Source organism: Microtus pennsylvanicus, chromosome 12 (assembly GCF_037038515.1).
Source record: "Microtus pennsylvanicus isolate mMicPen1 chromosome 12, mMicPen1.hap1, whole genome shotgun sequence".
NCBI lineage: Eukaryota > Metazoa > Chordata > Mammalia > Rodentia > Cricetidae > Microtus > Microtus pennsylvanicus.
The window spans coordinates 72,076,307-72,098,072 of NC_134590.1; the positions used below are offsets into that span (position 1 = coordinate 72,076,307).

Sequence of the window (21,766 nt, forward strand, 5' to 3'; positions counted from 1 at the left end):
TTTTTCCAGGAACACTGGAATTATGGATTTGATGTTCCACATTTTCATGTATTCTTTCAATCCTTTAAAGTCTACTGTTTGTTTGTTTGTTTATTTTACATCCCAGATGCAGTCTCCCCTCCCTTCCCTGTTCTCAGTCAGGAGGTTTTTATGAGTTTGCTGAATTTTTAGGTGTTTCATTTGACAGATGAGGTAGCACTTGAAAGCTCAATTTCTTATTAATGCCAGGACATTGTTCCAGGTGGGCCTTGGAAAGTTGTTCCCAGGAACTTACACATAAGTCTACATAAAGGTTTTACTCATAGCTTCCTTGATCTGAACACAACCAAAGTACCCTTCTTCAGAGGATGGTGGCAGCATTTGAAGGCATACAAAGCAATGGAATGGTCTAAAGCCACTCCACTGTCTCTAAAACAAAACTTTAGAGGTCAATTTCTGGACCTCTGAAGATCTTTTAATTTGAGACTTGTTACAGTAATTTGATATTCCTTTAAAATACCAATAACTCAATTGCCTATTTTTCTTCTTTATCCAAGTGTGAGCCCAAGTTCTAGGAGTAAATACATTCCTCTCTATACGTAAGTGACATTTCTCATTGCTTTCAAATAAATCGTATTTAAGTCTAAATTGTATTGCCTTTCACCTCCCTGTGCTTCCGGTCCACGCTTAAAGTTAACGGATGTGTTTTAACATCCTCCGGTGTGCTTTCTGGCACATGCCTGTTTAGTACTGGAAGTTTAATCAGAAGCTTATTAGAGATTTGGATTAAGCTGTAAAATGAGGAGTGACACATTTTCTGTTTCCTTAACTAGGATGTTTTAGGAATAGAATATCCCTGTTGCTCCTACTCATGTGGTCCATCAGGAGCAATGTGCGGTTGGTAAACCGTGCTCGTTAACACGGAAGCACCGGAGGAAGGACGGTCCTGTCCTCCTCTATTGTAGCTCTGGCTCTGAGTAGCAGCAGTGTGCTAATCTTCACCCATCTTCTTCCCTTTTTCTTCTCACTTTGAAAGATCACCTTGAAATGAAGGAGATGAGAGAACATATAGGGGGGGGAACAGATTTTGGTCAGGGCTTCCTCCTCCTTACTGCTTTACAATGGAGCGGACTGGAATCTTAATCCCAGAAGCCCTTGGGACATTGACCTGCTGATGTGATCAGCCTTCTGGCCTTCTCTCACACCTCAGCAATGTGGCTCAGGCTCCTAACACCTGCCTAGACCCCGTCCCCAGAGAAGCCTTACTTTCTTCAACAGATATCAACCCCCACGCCCTCGCTTCCACCCTGTGTTCTACGGCTTCTGAACTCGGAAGCCCTGAACTGTCCCTCAAGGTTCCGGTCCCAGGGTAGAGGCCTCATATTCTAAAGAAAAAGAGCCAACCCTTTCTTGTTTATCATTCCAATTGTTATTTATCATGATATTTTTTCCCTCTTGGGCTTTTAATCGACTCTGACAAGTAAAACATCTCTTATTTGCTTTGCTCAGCTAATCTAAGTGTCCTACGACTTTCCTTTTCACTCTGACAGTGGCCACGTGCAGAGTACAAGAGCGGATGACGTGGACGACCCCAATGGAAATATCGCGTCTGTGGCCCAGCCCCGGCTCTCTACTGCTCTACACAAACACAAGCCGGTAGGTGCCATTCTCGCTTAGTTCTTGATCAAAACGGACGGAGCTTGCCGGTGGGATTACAAATGGAAAGGAAAGACACAAACCAGCTTGTTATTTACCAACACATGTGAAGAAAAAGTGAGTTTCCCAAAAATAATGATGACCTAGGGGATAAGAGTTTGGGGACTCACCTGGGGTTCCTTGAGCACTTATCGCCGTGACTCCAGTGTCTTCACCCAACCGCATTAGTAAAGGGACTTGACTGACCAGCCGGTCATCCATCCACCAGGCGTGTAATTTTATAACCATCAACGCTGAGAAAACCACGTCATATAAACAGTTATAAAATGGCAGAAATTACTGGTGCTTAGGTCCTAACCACAAGCAAAGGTTCATTGAACAACTTTTAAATAAAATACAAAACCACTCAGTCATTTTAAAAATCAAACATTCCAGGGCTGGAGAGATGACTCAGTGCTTATGAACAAACGCTTTCTGCTCTTGAGACCCACGTTTAGTTCCCAGCACTGAGGCCAGGCACTCACGACCCCTTGTTACCTCAGCTCCAAAGGGTTCAGTTCCCTCTTCGGCTCCTCCAGCACCACACTCATGTTACATCAAATTAGTATAATTTAGAATGTACTGTTAGGTGGTCTCCGTTTTAAAAAAAGATGTACTTTTATTTATAATTTGATATTTGCATTCTAAGAATGATGGTATGAAACTACTAAAAGTCCTTCTTTCCTAATTGAATCATAAAATTTCTATGAAAGCAGAAAACTCTGTCTATACAGTAAGTCACTGTGGTTCTCAGCATACACAGTCTGGAATCTGAGCCTGTGTTTTTCAGTCAGCGTTAGCATCACACGGCAGATGGCACAAGCAGTGCAAAGTACTTACGCTGTGTGCTTAGAGCCAAGGCTGTGGTGAAGTCAAACGATGACACGCAGGTCGCACTGCCACCGCAGGCTTATTAAAAGTTGATTATAACTCAGTTTGGGGTTATTGTGCACCCAGAAACATTTTATTATTACCAAATCCCTTTTATAACCCCACATTCACTTGCAGGGCAAGTGGGTCATGATACAGAGTCTACAAAACAGGGCCTCAGAATGAATATATTCAGTCAGCCCTTCGACCTAAGATTGGAAAAATCCATCCTGTCATTCTCTCTTTGCAACACAATGTGTATGAGATTGGAGCTGCTCCTGTTTGTGATCCTGGAACTACAGGATCTATTGCTGCACGATTCCATGCTGTGCCGTAGTAGCTCAACAGAGAATCAGATCACATAGAGTCAGCTGGGGGAAATATTCACATTTAAGTCAGGACACACTTTTTGTTGAATCCACACCACTTTTGCACCATTATGGTGAATTCAGAAAATAAGTTAAACTGCTACACACCCCTCTACACTAGATGTTCTAAACTATTTTTATTGGTATCGTAGTTAATTTCCTATCGCTACAATAGGAACACCGTGACCAAGGCAACTTGTGGAAGGAAGGGTTAATTTGGGCTATTGGTTCCAGATAAACAAGGGGATATCATGGTAGCAGCTGAAGCAGCAAGCTGAGAGCTCGCCAAGAAAAATGAAACAGAAAAAGAGCACTGGGAATGGTGTAAGACTTTGAAACCTCAAAGCCTGGCTTCAATGATGTACATTTCCTTCAGGAAAGTCATACCTTCTAAATGGCCCAAAGAGTGCCACTCACGGGGGACAAACTTTCAGATGCCTTAGACCATGGAGGATGTGTTGTTCAAACCTCCACAAATGTTCTTGTCTTCCATAAAGTAGACGACAAATACATACAGACTCAGAGCAAGTCAGGTTAGTTGTCCTTTGGTATACGGGCAGAGGATTTTGTTCCAAAGACCAGCAGATGTTAAAACTTAAGGATGTCAAATTCATATATAAAATGGTTTGACGATTGTGAAAACCTTCTGGGCATTCCCTCAATTCCTTGTGGTGCCTAGTAACACAAGTGCTCATAAGTGTTGGAGGAGGTCGCTTGTTTGTTCCCGGCTGCTCAGCCCCAAAATAATCACACAGAAACTATATTATTTAAATCACTACTTGGCCCATTAGCTCTAGCTTCTTATTGGCTAACTCTTACATATTAATTTAACCCATTTCTCTTAATCTGTGTATTGCCACGTGGCTTTGGCTTACCAGCTAAAGTTCTGGCATCTGTCTCTGGCAGGGCTTCTTTCTGACTCTCCCTCCTTTCTCCTAGCATTCAATTTAGTTTTCTCCATCGAAGTTCTGCCCTATCAACAGGCCAAGACAGTTTCTTTATTCATTAAGTCAGTTTCTTTATTCATTAACCTATAGAAGTAACATATAGACAGAAGGACTTCCCATAAGTAGCTTTCATACTGCATTGTTTAGACACAATGACAAGAAAATAATGGTTTTGAGGGTCACATTTTAAAAAATAATTTGTTTATGCAGCTAATTGAAGTAGAGGTTCTATTCTCTTTCCTCCATGCTGCTGAGTTGCCAAGTATCAGAGATATTCTCACATTGGTTTCTATAATTGACAATTCTTCCAAGGATTTCATAGAGTCAAACATAAATTGTCACGTTTTTTAAAAAGTATTTATTTTTATTTATATGTATGAGTGTTTTGCCTGTGTGTGTGCCCATAGAGGCCAGAAGAGGGTATTGACTTCTCTTGGAATTAAGAGTTACAGATGATGGGGCTGGAGAGATGGCTCAGAGATTAAGAGTACTGGCTGTTCTTCCAGAAGTCCTTAGTTAATTCCTAGCAACCACATGGTGGCTCACAACCATCTATAATGAGATCTGGTACCCTCTTCTGGTGTGCATGCAAACATGGAGGCAGAACACTATGCATAATAAATAAATAAATCTTCAACAACAAAAAAAAAGAGATAGTGGTTAGCCACCATGTGGGTGCTAAGAATTGAACCTGAGTCCCTTGGAAGAGCAGCCAGTGCTCTTAACCCCTGAGCCATCGCTCCAGCCCATGTCACATTTTAAGTTCTAATTTTCTTTTTAAAAAATATTATGCCTACAAACCAAAGTAGATAAATTTCTGATTATCTTACCTTCTACATTCTATTTTTTGTTAAATGTAACACTGTTTCTTACTATAATTTTAAATTTGGGTTTTTTTCTGTTTTGTGTTTATTTATATTATCTATTTTACTTAAATCTTTTTAGTCTCTGTTAAGCTATAAAATATCTTTAAAAACTATCTTTGACTTTAGTATACCTATATAAAAGGTCTCATTAAAGAATTTAAGCATGTCTATCTAGGGCTGGAGGCTATGATAAGAACTGTCCTAACATAAACATAAAAAAAGGAAAGGATTTGCCTCCAACAAACTAAAAGTCTTGGTGGACAGATCATTTCACAAAAAATCTGAGCTTTGCTTTTTGACTCATGTCTATAAAGAAGTTACTCTGTTGGGCAATGTAACTCTTAATCCCCATACTCAGGATGCAGAGGCAAGTAATCCATGGTTACACTGAAAGACCCTGTCTCCAAAAAACCATAAGAGAAAGAGGAGGAGGAAGAGGAGAAGGAAGAGGAAGAAGAGGAGCAGGAGGAAGATAAGAAAGAGAAGGAGGAGGAAGGGGAGGGGAGGAAAGAAGGGAAGGACAGGAAGGAAGGAAGGAAGGAAGGAAGGAAGGAAGGAAGGAAGGAAGGAAGGAAGGAAGGAAGGAAGGAAGGAAGGAAGGAAGGAAGGAAAAGTTCTTTCCTTCCACGTGTGGTACTCTGAAGGCTATTGAAACCTGCCATGCTCTAGCAAATCTGAAGAAGTCAGACGTAAAATTCTTCCATAAATTCTACGAGGAAATCATTGCAATTAAGTGATAATTGTAAAAAAATTAAAGAAAGAACATAAGGAGAAAAACAATCTTAAAATGTTCACCAAGCATACGATTTTAGTAATATTTCCTTTTATTCAAGTATATACTTAAAGTTCGAAAGGTTTCTTCTTCTTGCTCAAAAAAGTCAAACTTCCTTTGAAATCATTCTTTAAAAACACTGAAACGAAAACAGAAGGGTTTTTTTTTTTTATGTAAAAACAGGATATTTCCTTGAGGAATTTGGGACAGTGCAGAAACTTGTTTTTTTAAGGAAACCGAATAGAACTGTTAACTGACATTTAGCGGTGCTTCTCCAATGAGGGCACTAGAGGGCGTCCCAGGTTGCAAAGTTTCTTCTCTTGATTGATTTTCTGTTTTTTAACAGACTCATAACCTTTTAACACAACAAATGTTTTGCATTTTTATCATGAAGTGTTTATGGATGTGGTGACACGGAGTGTCATACACGGCACACACAATTTCACAGTAAATGCCTGTGTGTTTGTCCACTTCGACCTTGAGAAATAGAGTTCTGGTGAACTCTTCTGAATGTCACGTGCCCTGTACCCCAGGAAGCTCATCTCCCCTGCCCCAACCAAGAAGCTCTGCGTTTGACTTTGTGCTGATCTCTTGTTTGCCCACCTGGTAGTCTAGCTACCTACGGATGGGTCTCAAAATAAATGTTTTATGTTTTGCACAGTATGGCATTGGGCTAACAGCAAAGTTACAAATTTTATAAAAATATTTTATCTTCACGAAATCTGAAGTCCAGAAGTGCAAATTTTTATTTTGTGTCTTGTAGAGGAAAACAAAACACTATTCAGATGCAAGTATGACCTCCCTGGAAGTCACAGCTTAATAGAATTTCTTACAGAGATACCGTATGACATCATCTTTAGGGTCCAGAGTTCGGTGTGTAACCATGAACTTACCCTTGCCATGATGACATCCTCCAGAAAGGCAAAAAGTCACTGAGTAGACCTCCAGTGACTTGACGCCTGGGCATTAGCTTTCAAACTTTCCTCAGGTTCTTTCTTTCTTGTCTGTCTGTCTGTCTGTCTTCCTTCCTTCCTTTATTTTTTTTCTTTCCCAGTTACCAGGTTATCTGACATATCCAGTGTGGTCTACATTGGTGGAGAATGCTTTAACAGTTTCTTTTTTTAAAAAAATGTTTATTATTTTTGTTGTAGAATTAAATCCAGTCATTACAAAAATGGAGTGTAGAAAACAATAGTAAACACAAAACCAAACTCCCATGAGAACATAACTGCTGTTAGCCTCTGACCTTTCCACCCGTCACATGCCCCTCTTGTTGTGATATGCCACAGGGAGCACCCAACACTGTGTTATGCCAAAGGGAGCACCCCTTACTATGATATGACACAGGGAGCACCCAACACTGTGATGTGCCACAGGGAGCACCCAACACTGTGATATGCCATAGGGAGCACCCAACACTGTGATGTGCCACAGGGAGCACCCAACACTGCGTTATGCCACAGGGAACACTTAACACTGTGATATGCCACAGGGAGCACTCAACACTGTGTTATGCCACAGGGAGCACTCAACACTGTGATATGCCACAAGGAACACTCCTTACTCTGATATGCTACAGAGAGCACTCAACACTGTGATATGCCACAGGGGGCACTCAACACTGTGATATGCCACAGGGAGCACTCAACACTGTGATATGCCACAGGGAGCACCCCTTACTGTGATATGCTACAGGGAACACTCAACACTGATATGCCATAGGGAGCATGCACCACGTTACAGCATGATCATGAAACACTTTCCTAAACACCACTTCTATTCTTACAGCTGTATTGCAATTAGCTGATTTGTTTAAGTTCATATATAAATTGTTTCCTTTCTCTTTTCTTTTTCGCTATGATACATAGTTCACTCAAATAGTTTTTACATGCATCTTTCATGATTTAAAATTATTTACTTAGTGGGAAGTCTTTGAAATAGATCCCAGGGTCCAAATGTAGCAACATTCCCAAACCTGTTGTTCAGTCGTTTTTCTGGAACTGTACTATTTTGCTCCATGTTTCCGCTCACCTCTGGTATTAGCATAATTCGTTAAACATCACATTTAACTTCTACACGTTCTGATTATATCAATAATCCTAGTATTTTTAAAGTATAAAAAGTAAGCCATCTCCTTGGTGTTCAGTACCACTGTTGCAGGTTTGATGATTTTTTTTTCATCTGTGTATCTAAGAAGACTGCAAACACATACAGAATTTGCATGCATGTAAGATTTAAATAAATACTAAACATTTTCTTCACAATAAAATTCTTTTAATGGTTATATAGTGTTCCTCTTTGAGACTACACCAAGGTTATATAGGCCACATTTTTACTAAAATGGTTTTCCTGCTATAAACAATGAAGAGATATAACTTCTGCATGGATTTTTGTACAATTATGTCGACATGCTTGTACATCACATCCATACAAGCAGAGTTTTGACATGAATTTTCTCACTAAAAATAAGTTTCCACTGGGCAGTGGTGGTGCACGCCTTTAATCCCAGCACTTGGGAGGAAGTTCCAGGACACACTCCAAAGCAATAAAGAGAAACCCTGTCTTGAAAAACAAACAAGAAAACAAATAAATAGATAACAGTTTCCTAATTTGAAATCCATGCCCAGTTATCAAAAGACATTCAAACTTAAAGATCTTAGAGCTTGAGAGTAGGCCAGGATCCAGGAGAATGCAAACTATCCATCAGGTTGAACAGGACTCCTTGGGGTTCAGAAGAACGTAATAGACATTCAGCACCTTTCCTAGACATGGGCGATGGTCAGGAACTTCTTTAAATTGTATAATAAGCTCCAATTCTAATCCAAAGCAAACAAGAAAGTTAAGGTAAAAATCATTTTTGTTTTTAGTCTGACTTTGCCTCTTTCTATAAGAGATGTCTTAGTTGGCCAGACAGGACCCAAGGCCAGTTCCTTTTCAGATTCCATAACCCCGTGTCTCCCCAACAGCCACAGTCAAAAGTGGCCGGGACCAACAGTCAGAATTGAGTGACATGTGCCTGAAGGCTTGTGCACACTCAGTGTCCAGGAGCAACCTGCCCTGGTGCTGTCATAAGAGAACAAGTGAGCTGCCAAAGGTGTCTTTCCTTTTGCAATGGAATCTAAATGAAGGAAAGAGACGACGGCACCCACCATAGAAACATTATGATCTTGTTTCCCAGGAAAGAGTGCAGATTGGCCTGTGAAGGAGAAGCAGGTCAATCTTCTCCTTGAAGGAGCCCAGCGTGGGTCATCTCATCACAGCCACCATGTCCCTCTAACACCCCATCACAGCTAAGGACACCATCTGTCTCCAAACTCCACAGTCTCACCCACACTCTTCCTTTCCAATGTGGGGACTTCTGTGAGGACACATCAGCCAATAAGGAGGAATTGTGCGACAGACATTCCCAGCCAGCACCTGGGGAGCATCTGGGGACGTCTCATGCAGCTCAGTGGAATGCTGTCAGCCTGCAAAACTCAAGCACAACCCAGGCTAAAACTGGATGTGACTAGCTATACCCAAAAGATCAGCCGGATTCTTCTGCCTTGTAGCCAGACACTTCCACAACTGTTCTCCCCTTTAGTTTTCAAGCTAGTGTGAGCAAGGCAGAAGCACAGAAACCAGCTCTGTTCCCATTCTGCAGACACGGAGGTTGAGGTCAGAGGAAATGACAGGAAGAGCCCCATGGCATTTCATGAGCTGTGAGATCAAACCTTAAGAATGGACCTCTCAGCCGGGCGGTGGTGGCGCAAACCTTTAATCCCAGCACTCGGAAGGCAAAGGCAGGAGAATCTTTGTGAGTTCGAGGCCAACCTGGTCTAAAAGAGGTAGTTCCAGGACAGGCTCCAAAGCTACAGAGAAACCCTGTCTCAAAATACAAAAAAAAAAAAAAAAGACCTCCCAACCGTGAGGCGCATCTTGCCGTTAACACACAACCAACTGTGTCTGTGTCTGTGTCTGGCATGGAGCTGTCTCTTGGGAATCATCCTTACCTAGAAGAAAAACTTTGCGCTGTATTTGTCCTCTATCTCCTTGGAAAGAGAAGGTGTGAAGAGTAAAGAAGACAGAGAAAAACCATGTCCGTGGAATAGCAATAATAGTAGTAAAATTAAAACTCTTGAAAAGGGGGAAACAAATCTTGAGGCATTCAGAAAAAAGGCCCTTGACCAGATGTCATCACATAGCAGTGAATGGAAACAACAGATCGGTCACCGCTCCGATGCCTCTCTCCCTTCCTCTTCCCCTGCCTGTGTGTTGGGCTTTCCCTTCCTTTCATCCTTTGGGCCCATCCTCTTCCTCATCCACTACCCCTGACTGACCTGAGCTGCCTCCCCTCGCTCCACATCTGAGTTCCTGTTTTTGATTCTGCATATGATGAGCCATGTTGTGATAGTTCCTCACCTGCACCACGTGGCCCCCATGGCTCTTCAGAGAAAGCAATGGCGCTAGGTAGGGGACATTAAGATGAGGATGGCTCAGGAAGTTCCCATTGCAAGTGGTTATATGGAACTGGAGAGATGGTTCAATGGTTACCAGCATGTGCAGCTCTTCCAGAGGACCTGAGTTGAGTTCCCAGCACCCATATTAGGCAGCTCCCAACTGTGAGCATCTCCAGTGTCAGGGGATCCAGTGCTGCCTTCCGGCCTCTGTGGCCACTACACTCACATGCCCATAAACACACAAAAGACATGCAAAGAAACATCGAAAATAAAAATCTTTTAATTTTTACGCAAAATTAAATCTTTTAATAAAATAAAAGTGTGAGATGATCTGAACATGATGACCCACATCTAGAGGCCCAGCACTCAGGAAGCTTATGGAAGAAGAGGCAGGACTTCAAAGTCAGCCTGGGTTATTTAGGAAGTTTCAGGCCGTGGGTATATAGGGTTGGGTGGAGTTAGTTTTCAACTGGGTCTCAGGTCCCCCAGCTGGTCAGAGAGGCCCTAAAGTTAAATGTTTCATTGGCTGTCTTCTTTCTTTGCCACTGTGGTCTTTGCCCACTTAGGTTCTTTAAGCCTTCAGATTGTGTTTTCAAATGGATGGGTTTGGGTTTACAGCTCAGCAACAGAGAACATGTTTAGTATGCATAAAGCCCTAGGTTTAGTACCCAGTACCACAGGGAAATGACATATGTATATATATGATATCCTCCTGGCTTGACTGAGAACCTTCCAGGATTTCTCACATGCAGGCCACTGCATGAGCTCTGATGCCCACGCTTTTCTGGTTGGGACCGGTCCTGCCACTTGAAGTTTACTTGACTCAAAGAATATTATTTTGTCTCTATTCTTTCCTGTAAAGCATGTACATGATACAATATAAGGAATAAGATTATGGAGAAAATTGCCTAAATTTTAGGAGTAATTTAAAAGAGAATTTGTTATATGCAAATGAATATTAATTAAGTCTATAGTGTATTGGGAAACTTGTGTGTGTATGGAAATCTTTAACCACGTAGGCAATACATATAGGCTACACACAACATGACTTTCCCCATTCTAGATGTAGAATATATTTTCCTCATTTTATATTTCACTTTAAAATGTATTTCCCCTTATTTTTGTTAACCTGTAAGTATAGATGATGTGTGTATATAATTATGAAGAACTGGACATGGCGTCTCACACCTAGAAGCACAGCAGTCAGCGGGCTTCTACAGGAAGCTTGCTAGTATTGCTGATTTATGTTCTAAAATCATGAAATTTTTATTTTATTATGACTTGTTGTGATGAAACAATCAATAGTCAACTTAGCCAACAAAAGATTCAGACAAAACAAAACCCTGGTTCATGAAGGCATTGGGGCTAAAAGCTGTGATCCAGACCAAGAAGCTAGAAACAAAGGTAGTATCAGCGCCCGTGGGTTGCTAATGCTCCTCTGTTTTTGCGTGGGCAGATAGAGTCCCCTGGGCATTCAGCAAATGTAGAGGTCCCTTCCATTGTCTCAGTACCTTTCATGGCTTTGTTTCCTTCAGCTGAACAAAAAAAAATCCCCTCCCAGAAGTAGCTTGGGTGTCCCAGGGAGTCATCTTTCCATATTAGGTTGTACTGATATGGCAAGTGCATCTAGGCACTTATATCACAAGAGGACATATGCCCTCTCTCTTGTGATGTCCCTGTAGACCAGGGTTAAGGGAAATAGATTTGGCGGCAGTGTGGGTGAGAACTTTCATTTTCAAATATGTGTCACTTTATTGTGCAGCTGAATTCGTCCCCAGCCTAAGCAGTACTAGTTCATAGTACGTCATTATTAGATAAGGTGCATCATAGAGCAGCCTTTGTGTAATGTAACAGCTGCTCGTCAAGATCAACAAATAGTCTTCAAGCTGCATAGGCTCACAGAGCTGCATGGATTTTCTTTTTTTAATGAAGCACCTCGTGACTGACAGCATGCCTGTGTCCATCTCTCTGACTTCCTAGCTACCCGGCTAAGAACTCCAACTTTAGAAGCACTTTACTTCTGCAGGTGTTTCAGAGGCAGTGGAAAAAACCTGTCACCCAGATGGAGGGGATTTCCTTAGTAACATGCATGGAAGCTTCAAAGAATGCTTGGGGGAAGACACACACACACACACCAGTAGTTTGGCCTCACCTCGGGTACCTCTCCACCTTACAGCTACACTTAAGAAACTCCCGAGAAATCCCAAGGGACACTTCCCAGAACTTGGCAGCTTTCATCCACTCATCCAAGCCCTTCTAACAGACTTCACAGCTTCACTTTACAGCGGGTTCCTGAGTCTCGCCCCATTCTCGAGCCTTTGAGAAACTATAGAAAGCCCGGACTCCCAGGCCCCGCCATTCATGATTTAGTCAGAATGAATATTGGAAGTTGGTACCACCTATCACCCACCACCATCTTTTAAACAGCTCAGGAGAGTTCAGTGTGTGGAATGGCCTGCAAGTCATCGCAGCTGTGTGTGCTGTATAAATCTTGCATTCTCAGCTATGAAGCTTCTGTTTTGTAAATATTTTTTTAATTGTCTTGTCCCTATTCTTTCAATGGCAGTTGACTGGGTTGGGGCCTACAGAGCTTTCCCTGTGGTTGGTACCATCTCACAGGTGGTGAGGGGGTTGTCAGACTTGCAGAAGCGGGGTTCTCAACCTTCGCAGTGCAGGGCCTTGTCTTTAGCTGTTTGTTTTCCCGGCCTCTGAAAATCCATTCATTCCTACTGTTTATTCTGACCTGTGGCTCTTGATGTGATTTTCCTTCGATATTAAGTGTGGAACTGTCCCCAACTTGATTAGCGTTAAGCCAGTAAGCCATCGCCAATAGCCACAGACCAGCCCATTCAAAAGATGTCTCACAGAGTGACTTCCTGCTAGCTCCACAATTTTTCCCTGACGTTCTGATACTAAACATCATCAGCATATGAAGAACATCAAGAAGTTACCACGTAAATTTTGTGACTGTGCCCCAAGTCCTAATGTCATGGCTGAGGCACTGACGCGCAAGGACAGTCTTCTGGACCCCAGGTCCCAGAACTGAGAAGGGAAATCCTTGGTCTCTTCCTTCCCCCTGACACTACAAAGTCACTTGTATCCCTGGCATCTTTTGTTTTCCGGTCACCTGACATTTTAAGGAATGTGGTAGTCAGATCTCTTTCAATAAGAAAAAATTCCTCCAATATGACATCAACTATAAAAAGAAAAAAAATACATGTTTTAGCTCACGGCACTAGAGGTTTTGACCTGGGTCCTTGGCTATGTCACTTTGGGTCTGTGGTGGCACAGTATTCCATGGAAATAGCAAACCCCAGAGAACTCTGTTCACCTTGCAGCCAGGATACAGAGAGACAGCACTTCCCAGCAACCTCCTAAGTGCTCCTAAGGAGCACTCCCCCAGTAACCTAAATGCCCTTCTATGGGCTCTATCTTCCAAAGGCTCTACCACCTCCTAATGGTACCCCAAGCTAAAAATAAATCTGTCCACTACGAGGACCTTCAGAGGACGTTTAAGATACAGTCCATAATGAGGAGCAACCATCCTAAAGCTCCACCTTGCAAAATTTCTATAAGAATAACTCATTCCCGGGGAAGGTTTGGTTTGGTGCACTGGATGTGTGGAAAGGACAAAGCCAGCACATCCACAGAAGCAGCTTTCTCCTTCAGGAGACCTCCGACTGTATTCAGTAGCCCTGTATTTAGTTTTAGATTAAATTTTGAATAAGAAAAAAGCTTAGGGTGTCATGCTCTCAGAGAAAGTTCCCAGAGAAGGGAGGCACAAACCAAAGGGCTTAGAAGTTGCAACTCACATGTGTTTGTGATGGTGGCTATAATTTGTCTGCTATAAAGCGGCAGCAGGCAGAGAGAGCAGTGCTGAGGGCCGTCAGCTCTGGCCGTGGTGACCTGCAGTGTGCCCGTGCTCTTTGGTGTACAGTCAGCTCTTGCTCCTCTTTTCCTGTGTTTGTGGTAGTTAGGATGGCATGTTATAAGCAGCCCTCAGGCTTGAGCCTTTTATGGGGCCCTGTGCTGCACCCTCTCCTTCCTCCTGGGAAGCCAGCCATCTGGGTAAACCATTTTGAATGTTATCAAGACAAGCATATTAGGGATTTCTCATGTTTTTATGAATGACTGAGTTAAATCAGTCTAGGTTGCTGGTTGACTGCCTTTACTAGAGAGGTGTACACTACAGAGCCTTCCCCAGCATTTTGTTTTCCCACTCAGTCCCTAGCAGGGAAAGAGAGGAGGAAACAGACCAGGAGGCATGGTGCTATATAAAACAGGTCAATGGGGAGCTACCACATGGATTTACAAATACTGTCAAGGCAGACTTTCAGAAAAGTGTCTGACATCAAGGATATGAAATCCTATGGTGAGAAGAAATGCATCTGACCAAAAACATCGCGAGTGTTAGAAAATGTATGTGTCTCTATTGACACCAGAGTTTGCAGGGCAAAGTTATGTGTGGCGCAGGGCCACTGTTTCGTCATCTTCGGTATGCAGCTGAGGTCAGTGGTCAACCTGGACACACTTAAACAATGGTGAGAATACCCTCAAAGTAAGAATTTTAGTGCCAGAGTTGAGATGTTGCCTATGTGTCCATGTGTGCATCGCTGTGCCTCCTGCCCTGTTTGTATCCCCAAACTCTGAATCTTATAAAGCAGAAACAGCTCCTTTATCTTCTTTCCTATTTTTTATATTTGAGTCCAGTTACTATGACAATTTCACAAATCATTATTTTGCTCTCCCTCCTTGCCCTTCTTCTCACTCTTGGCATCAGCGGGGCGAATATTCCAGGATACACCGGCAAGGTTCATTTCACAGCCACCCACCCAACAAATTCTAATATTCCGTCAACAACCCCATCACCAGATTCGGAGATGAACCGGTAAGTAGGAATCCTATTACTCAGTTTGCTCACGTACATTAGAGAGAAATGATAATTATGGTTATTCCATTAAAGAACAATTAAATACTAAGAGTAAATTTGCAGTGCTTAAGAAAAATGGAGTGCCAGGTCCAAAAAAGAAAGCAGTTCATTTTCCTACTGAGGGGAACTTTACTCAGAATTGGCTTGGAAAAAAAATGCAGGTTAATGGTCCTGTTGACAGTGCTCATGGATGTCCCTTAAGGATCTTATTCAGAGCACACTGTGAGAAAGTATCTTTCGCCTCTGAGACCCCCCAGTTGTGCACATACATCATCAATCTGCTGTTATCAAAGCTGCATGCTACCTAGTGTGTGCACCAAGAGCCACTAATTTGCTTCCTGTAAGTGTCTTTTTATAAAGAAAAAATCTGTTGAAACTCACACATATTTTAATGCCCGTTTTTGCAAATTGAAACAGAAGGCATATTACATGAGATAACCCAGACCCAGAAAGATAAATATCATATGTACTCACTCATAAATGGCTTTTAGACACAAAAAAAACACCATACAATTCACAATCCCAGAGAATTTAGACAATAAAGAGGACCCTAAGAGAGACATACATGGATCTAATCTACATGGGAAATAGAAAAAGACAAGATTTCCTGAGTGAATTGGGAGCATGGGAGAGGATAGAAGGGAAAAGGAGAGGAAGGGAGGGGAGTGGGAACAATGCATAGCTCAATAAAAACAATAAATATATATTAATTTTTTTCAAAAACAAGAAAGAAAGAGAAAGCAGTGGGTGAAAAGAGTGGGGGAATACTTTGCTGAGAATCGGGAGCAAGAGGCAGGGCACCGTTCTCATGATACCTCAAATTGAAGGCACTGGGGGGAAGTCCTGGCCTTGGATAAAAAGGACCACACAGCTCTGACATGGCAGGTGCACAGAGGCTAAGGCGAGCCTGTGCAAGCGAACAAGCTGTTTGGGGGCCCTCCTCTAAGTCTACTTTCTCTCTCCACCACATTCCTTCAGTGGGAGAATATTCCATTTATCACATATTCATCTCCGCTTGGGCCAGGCACTGAATGTGCATACCCCCATACTTAAATCCAGAATTGCGACAAACACTTAAGAAGAGCACAGGAGGGCCAGGCATGGTTGCACATGCCTTTAATCCCAGCACTCACTTGGAAGGCAGGGACTGGCATATCATTCAATGAGTTCAAGTCCGGCTTGGTCTACATAGAGATTTGCAGGCCATCTAGGCCTATATCATGAGGTCCTGTCTCAAAATAAACAACAAAAACTACAGATTACTGAAGAAACAGAATAATGTGGGAGTCCTGAAGCAGGCTAATGTCGCAGAGATGTCATTATCTTATAATCTTATAGTGCTGGCATCTGGAATCTGCGCTCTGTGGCTAGGAAAGGCTTTCTGAGGACAGAGACTAGCACGTGACCATTAAGTAGAGCTCCTCTTTCCGAGGACAGGAATATTCTGGAAAGCAGTAGCTGGAAATGGGAACAGCATCCAAGAAGAGGGTCGCCTAGCTCTTCATTTGGTTTTTCACTCATCCATTTTTGCTTCATTTTTGAATGTCCTCTGCAACTCATAGGAGCACAGTTTGTTCACAAGAGAAAGCAAGAGACTGAACACGACAGAAACGTCAGCGAAGGATGCATACCCAGAACCATAGCAGCATAATCTCTCTTTACACTCAGTTGCTGTTACTGTCTGGGTACCGAATTAGGAAGGGGCTCTTACCAACCGCATTTCCCACATAAGGAAATTGAGGCATGCACTTACAAACTGCAAGGGCTTGTGGGGGTGCTGAAGAAGATCTCACAGTAGAATTGCCTCAAGGAGTGACTCTTGGAAGGGAAGGACTTGCTTGGCCTCAGAAATTGGAGGGTCATGTGACTGAAGCCCCACCAAAGGTAGAAGGGAGTCTTAGGAGGGTGGAAAGGGCCCCCTCAGGCCTGTGTGCTCCACATCTCTCAAGCCTTTTCTGTAAGCGCAACATTAAAGGAGAGGAAAGGGACCAACTAACAGCGTTCCTTATCAGCATATCTAAATTTCTGGTTTGACAAACCATGTTGAATATCCAGCCATATAGTTCTGAACATCTCAACAGGAAGTTAGTGCTTTTCAGGCTAATAGTTCAGATTCAACTTAATTTGCTTCCAAGACATTTTTTTCCAATCTCAGTATCTATATGTATAATTTAAAAAATAGAAATTTGTGTGTATCTAAAGAAATTTGTTGTTATAGGATACCTATATAGATAAACGGTTATATAGTCAAACAGGTTAACATACCTTTCATCTCAGATTTGCAAGAACAACTAAAATCTGCTCACAGAACAGTTTCCAATGCAGTGTGTTATTACCCATAGCCCTCCCACTGTGTTAGATCTCCAGACTTCTTAGCTCTTGCCGTACTTATCCTCTGACCTACATCTCTCCACTTCCTCCTGCCAGTCATCCATCTTCTCTAACCACTGCTCTTGGCCTTTGTATATTTAGGTTTTTTTTAAAAATATAAATTCACATTAAGTGTGATCATGCAGTATTTTTCTTCTATTTCTAGACTATTCACTTAACATAATGCCTTCTCGGCTTGCCCATGCTTTTGCATATGTCAAAATTTTCTTTATATAATATTCAGACTCTTTTATAAGACTGAAGAATATTCAAGGGGGGATTTTGATATGTATAGTTATATCATAATTCATTCATCCATCAATAGGCACCTAGATTATTCCCTATCTTGGCTATCTGTTATGAACGTGTGATACAGGTGTCTCTTTGAAGCAGTTTTCATACTCTTGGATGCATATACATCTGAAATGGGATTGCTGGATCATCTTTGAACTTCATTTATTGCATGCCCAGGGCTTCTCATACTGATTTACACAATGGCTGCGCCAATCTACATTCCCTTCAACATTGTGAAAGATGCTCTCTTCTCCAGTCTCTCCCATGTTCTCTGTCTTTTCTCCTTTTGATGAGAGTCATGTCATCCTAATGAGTGTGAGATGCTATCTCATTGAGTTTTATTTACATCCTCAGGTCATTAGTGATTTGAAACATTTTTCACATACTTTTTTTTTACATCTTTTTTGAAGAATGTCTATGCAGGTTCTTTACTTTGAGGGTTTTTGTGGCTGAGTTGCATGGGTTTTTTGTATATCCTGGATGTTAACCCTTATAAAACACATAGGTCACAGTATTTTTCCCAATCCATAGGTTGCCTTCTCATCTTACTGTTTGCTTGTTCTGCAGTGACTTAAATTTGCTTCATTCCCATCTATCTTTTGACTTGTAGCCTCAGCTTTTGGTTGGATATCCAAGATATCATTGCTAGGGTCAATGTCAAGACACATGCCAAATGTTCCAAGTCCATTTCTGAAAGCAAGGCTGGTAGGCACTGAAACTATGGCAATTTTGTTGCATATGAAGAACATAAAGAAACAATGCCAGCCATTAGATATATCCTTATACCTGTCAGGATACAAGAGTGGAGGTAAACACTTCTGACTGGGTCTGGTTCATGATTTCCATTTCCAACTAAAAGACTCTCATTAGAGCAACTGCAGGCATTTTTCACCCCTCTCCATCACAGTCCTCTTAAACCTCGATTGTGTGAGGCTTTACCCAGACATCCTGTTGCTGCAACACCTTCCCACACATCCGCACTGCTACATAAGCAGACAATCCAAGAGGGGCAAAAGGCTCCTTTTGTCTTTCAGATAAACCTCTACTTCTAAACTAAAATGTCTTTGCTCTGTAACCAGAGAGAAAAATTCAACTCTGTTCCCATCCCATCACTTGTCCCCAACACACACAATAAATATATGTCATTTGTTACCCCAGACTGAGGACATGGAATCCTTGTAGGTGGCTTGTCGGAGGCTCTTAATCTGGAGTGGCAATGACCAGTGTTTCCCTCAGTTTGGGACTGCTTGTTAGCTCCACTCTGCCCAGCCTACAGCACACAGTCAGCCCACACAGAAACCTTCAGTGCCTGAGGAAGGTGCTCTAGCCTGAGACAGCACAGTCCAGAGGGAAAGGGAGGGTGTAAATTTAAAATATCTCTGTACTGACATAAAAATGATGCTTTAGCAGGAAGGCTGGCATTCAAAGCTCTCCTCCATGCAGTTCCCATTCTGATATCATTGACATTTTTGTAGCACTATGTAAGCACATTTTGAAAATTTCTAAGGCAAGGGTAAAGCCATGTGTCTGCCTGCTGTCCATGGTAAGGACTCCCGTGAGTGGCTTCCCCTCCTGTTCGTATCTATGTGGTCTAATGCATGTTTCCGGTTGTGTTTTGTTCCGAGCATCTCATTATCTGGGAGCTTTGGCATCTCTGGCTCCGCTGTATGATTTCTGTCTTTTGTTGTCTGTTCCTCTTTTTTTTTTTTTTTAGCCGCCTACACCTGTCTCTGGAGTGACTGCAACCGAGCCTTTCCTAACCTTCTAGTCCTTTCCCCATGTCCCTGTAGAGACCTGGGCCATCCAAACTGGCTGTGCTGTTTCCTCTGCTACTGCACCCTCTTCCCCACTAGACCATCACTGGTTCTTTCTCCTCCCCATAGGAAGGTGTGCACTCACCTTTCCCTTTCAGCTCTGAACCCTCTCCATTTCTGCTTACTTCTTAGTGACTGGCCAGGTGCTTAGAGAAAATCCAGGTCAGTAACCTTCATTGTGCCCCTCCAAACTGCCATCCTCTTTTTCTCCTCTCCTCCTCTCCTTCTTTGGACTTCCGAACTTCTGAAGGAAGCAATCACCCTCGGCACTCAACTTCCACTTTCTCAGCCTCTTTCCTAACCTTGTATCATCTGGATTCCGGTAGCATCCGTAGAGGGAAGGATTTCTGCCAGGTGGAGGACTATTGCAGGCACAGGAGAGGGAATTGCTGACAACTCTTAAAACTGGGGTCAGGGATTGCGCATTTTCCAGGGATCTTTGCATCACAGAAGACTTCAGGGCCAACCTGAGATTTTTAATTGCTGAGACTTTGGAGGATGCATGAAAAGAGCCTCCATTCGGAATCTCAAGTCAGACACAGTGAACTCCAAGTGCCTTCCGATGCACATGGGGCCAGGATACAGAATAGAGGAGAAAGAGACAATGAGGGGAGATGCCCAAGGAGGAGATGGGCACATGCTTGAGGTAGATAGGAAGGAACAGGTGTTCAAACACGTCTCTCAACTCTTATTTCCTTTAGAGTCTGCTGTTCTCTGTGTGGTCCTTACTCTAGGCTGTTGCCTGCACAGAAGCTGTGCCATTTTCTACAACACAGGTTTTGAAATGATGCATACATACAATAGCATGCTCACTATAGCCCAAATATAAAGGCTACTTCAGATTGCATAGCTACGTAGGGGTTACTTTCTCACAGTGGTTCCCTGACTTTTTGCTTCATACAAGCATTGCGGTATATGTATATAACCAACCTCATGGCACATTTATGTATAGAAGGTTCAATGGTTTGTTCAGAATAATTGGTATGATGCACACCAATCCTGATCTGGGGTGATGACCCAAGGGATAAAACCTCATCTTCATAGCAGTCCATATTTTCAGTTTTCTTTCCATTAATTGTTAGGAAAAGCTTGGTAGGATAGATTTATTCCTACTGTGCAGATCAGCAAACTAAGGCACAGGGAGGTTATAGCTGAGCAAGCAGACAGCTTCAATCCAGGGAAGACACCGAAATGCAGTCTCCACACCCCGCTCCTTAGTTCAGTGGCTGTCCGGAGCCTGTGTCTGTTTCTCTAGCTCACCAGCCCCAGGCTCAAGTGCCTGCCTTCCTGTGTTCTCCATCCACCTTCCCTTGCCACTGCCTCCAAGCAGACTTCATGCAAATGCCCTTCTCTCTCCCAGGGTGGACCTATCTCCTGGGTCCTTCTATCACGAACTTCTTACAACAGTATTTTAATCCGTCTATGTCCACCTCTTTCCTAAGCATTTGCTACAAATCTAAGAAACATTCTCAGAAGACAGGGCAAGGCACAGGGCACAGGAAGCAAAACAGGGGTGGTCATTCCTAGCCTCCTCCTCTGCTACCCTATCTTTTCTTTCTATTTCCGTGGATCATTTATTTCATAAAAGATGAAATATTTGTTTTCATGTTAATTATTTGTCGTTTTTTTCTCTTTGTTCCCATTCTGATCCTAGCATTTTCCGAGAAGAAATGATAGTTGACCGCTTCCGTCACCAGGCCCCATTGTCCAGATTAATCACAACTGTGAAGCCCTACAACCCCTTCAACAGGAAGGAAAAAGAAATCGTTGATTAATTACAGAGACCACACCCCTGAAAGACTTCTAAGCCCCAGCTGGGGGGAACGCTTTGTACACGGTGATGGAGAAACAAAAGAACACAGAATGTTCTAACCGTGTCTGTCTTTGTGAGTTGGGGTACCAGACAGGTGACATGGCCAGGCCTGAGCTCAGGTACCCTCTTCCCCCTGGTGGTGGCTGCTCAGCCTGGTCTGTGGTCCATGATAGCAGCTGAGACCCAGAGTGCCCCCCACAGAGAACCCATCTTCAGTGTTGGAATACTGGGCCTCCCTAGATGGTCCTGAGGTTGAGGATGAGAGATGACCTTCATGTTCAAAAGCTGAGCAACGGCATTCTTTCTGTCACCTAGGGGACAATACCACATGGGTGTGTGTGCGTGTGCACCATCTAGAGATGGCTAGGCAGAACACACTGTTTTCTACTCCAGGGTTTCCACTCTAAAGAATGAAGCGTTCCCTGGCTCACTTTGAGTCCTCAGGCAGACACCTCCTCATGAGTGTAGCCTGACTGTGCTTACCCAAGGCGACCACCAGCCGCAGAAGTGTGCCATATTCTCCCCCACAGTTCTATTCATAGGCCCAGAAAGCACACGTGTGCTAGTTTGTATACATCTGTACGGGCCTGTTAGAATCAAAAAGTACTT

At 42.8% G+C, this 21,766-nt stretch overlaps 1 protein-coding gene across 1 annotated transcript in view; it reads left to right on the forward strand.

Moving 5' to 3' along the window:
* The window catches only part of Spmip7 (sperm microtubule inner protein 7), a 43,245-nt gene extending 22,126 nt beyond the window's left edge, over positions 1 to 21,119 (forward strand). Inside the window, 5 exon segments of the mRNA XM_075943399.1 lie at positions 537 to 578; positions 1,530 to 1,613; positions 1,615 to 1,635; positions 14,717 to 14,824; positions 20,999 to 21,119. Of these exon segments, the coding sequence (XP_075799514.1) occupies positions 537 to 578; positions 1,530 to 1,613; positions 1,615 to 1,635; positions 14,717 to 14,824; positions 20,999 to 21,119 (376 nt within the window).
* Positions 21,120 to 21,766: the final 647 nt, after the last annotated feature.